Here is a 1,667-nt window from a genome sequence, read left to right as displayed (position 1 = left end):
TCGAAATCCTTGTCACCGAGACGTCCGCTCATTGGCGTAGCCGGTAATTTCCAGTGCGTTTGGTTTATCAAGGGCGTAGACTGTAGAAGCTGACATTACTAGCCAAAAGACGGAAGCGACTGTTCACAACTTGTGAGCTACGAAGGAGATCTCAAAATGTCTAGCTCTATCTCTACCGCGATCGGGAAACGATGTTTTGCCGTTGCACGGCGACCACTTCGTGGTCTTGGCCCGTTTCAAAACCAGTCATGGCCATTCATATAATTGTATGTGATAAACTTCCATCGATCTCAACTCATCTCCAATATTTGACAGTTTTACAGTTTTTGTTAACATGTCATCCTCGAAATTTCAGAGCTTCTTCGTGCGCCATTGCTCAGTTGGAGAGGTGGCAGATCTGTGGAGCAGCGTGAACGTGCTGCTATGGACGATCTGGTACGTGAAGCAGTGCGAGAGCCGCTTAAACCGCGGGAGGCTCGGCAAACGCTGGCTATACCTGGTGCTAGTTACGGACATCATCATCACGCTGGGGTTTACTATGCTGCTTATCCAGAAACCAACCATCACATTCGGAACGCTTTCCTCGCTTACAGTTTCTGGGATGATTAGCGGAATACTAAGCACCGCCGCTCAACCAAATATAACATTGATAGGAACTTTAGCGAGTCTGATGGCTACATCAATTAATGGAACGCTGCAAACAGCTGCTCAACCTAATATCACATCTCTTGGAACGTTAACTAGTTTAACAAGTAGCTGGGCAATTACTTCAAGTAGAACTACAAACGGCCAATCATTCAATTCCACGAATGGAACTCCAACTTGCACTTTATTCCATTATAACATTGGGATGCTTATTTTGGAACATCTACCACAAACAACTTAGTATTTCAAACAAGTAATACAGGAATAATGACAATTTGTCCAGCAGGAGCAGTATCCGGAATTTCATATATCAGTGCTACAACATTAACTGGAACACTGAACACTGCATCGCAGCCTAATATCCCATCGACTGGAGATTTGACAGTACCGAGTTCGGTTACGATAACAAATGTACCGACACCACTTTCAATCAGCAATACTAGGGTTGACTATCCACAATACTGGTGGGGTTCAAGATATTGGTTCTTTTACAAGCCATGATTTCTTTTTAAACCAAATCGTACTCGAACATTGCAATGCGATACATCTGGCAATGTTGATATTTTAAATCGTAATACATCTACTATTGGACTAAAACTTGTTTTGAAGTGCACCGCTAGTACGGTTCGGACCGTCTCGGACGGTTCACCCTGAACCGTCTAGAAACGCTTCCTATTGGCTGTTCATGGGATGATCGGCTTGATTGGCAGGGAGAAGTGTTTGCACAAGCCCACAACAAGAAGGACAACAGCAGACCAGAGTTTGGAAGTACAAGCAGGACAGCTTTGGTAACTTTTTAACCCCTTGAACGCGACGGCCTGTATCAGACACGTTAAAAAAAATCCTTATCCTGGACCATACACGATAAGATTTTTTTACTTGATTTTTGTATGGGTATGTACAATTTTTTTTTTACGTCAAATAGGGTATGGGGTGTCTGCATGTTTCACCTAACCTGTTCCGCATCTATCCATTTTCCAAAAATTAAAATTGAAAGGTTTTAGTGTTGTGTATGCCACACT

General features: G+C 43.1%; 1 protein-coding gene across 1 annotated transcript; it reads left to right on the top strand.

The window, feature by feature from the left end:
* Positions 1-334: 334 nt before the first annotated feature.
* PPTG_20837 (hypothetical protein) lies at positions 335-609 on the top strand (the record flags this gene model as incomplete). The annotated part of the gene is made up of 2 exons (XM_008893036.1): positions 335-435; positions 507-609. 2 exons carry the CDS (start codon positions 335-337, stop codon positions 607-609), a joined length of 204 nt encoding a protein of 67 aa, XP_008891284.1.
* Between the last annotated feature and the right edge of the window lie 1,058 nt (positions 610-1,667).

The sequence above is a fragment of the Phytophthora parasitica genome (genome assembly GCF_000247585.1).
Source record: "Phytophthora parasitica INRA-310 unplaced genomic scaffold supercont2.1, whole genome shotgun sequence".
Taxonomy (NCBI): domain Eukaryota; phylum Oomycota; class Peronosporomycetes; order Peronosporales; family Peronosporaceae; genus Phytophthora; species Phytophthora nicotianae.
This window is presented reverse-complemented; position numbering and strand designations above follow the sequence as displayed.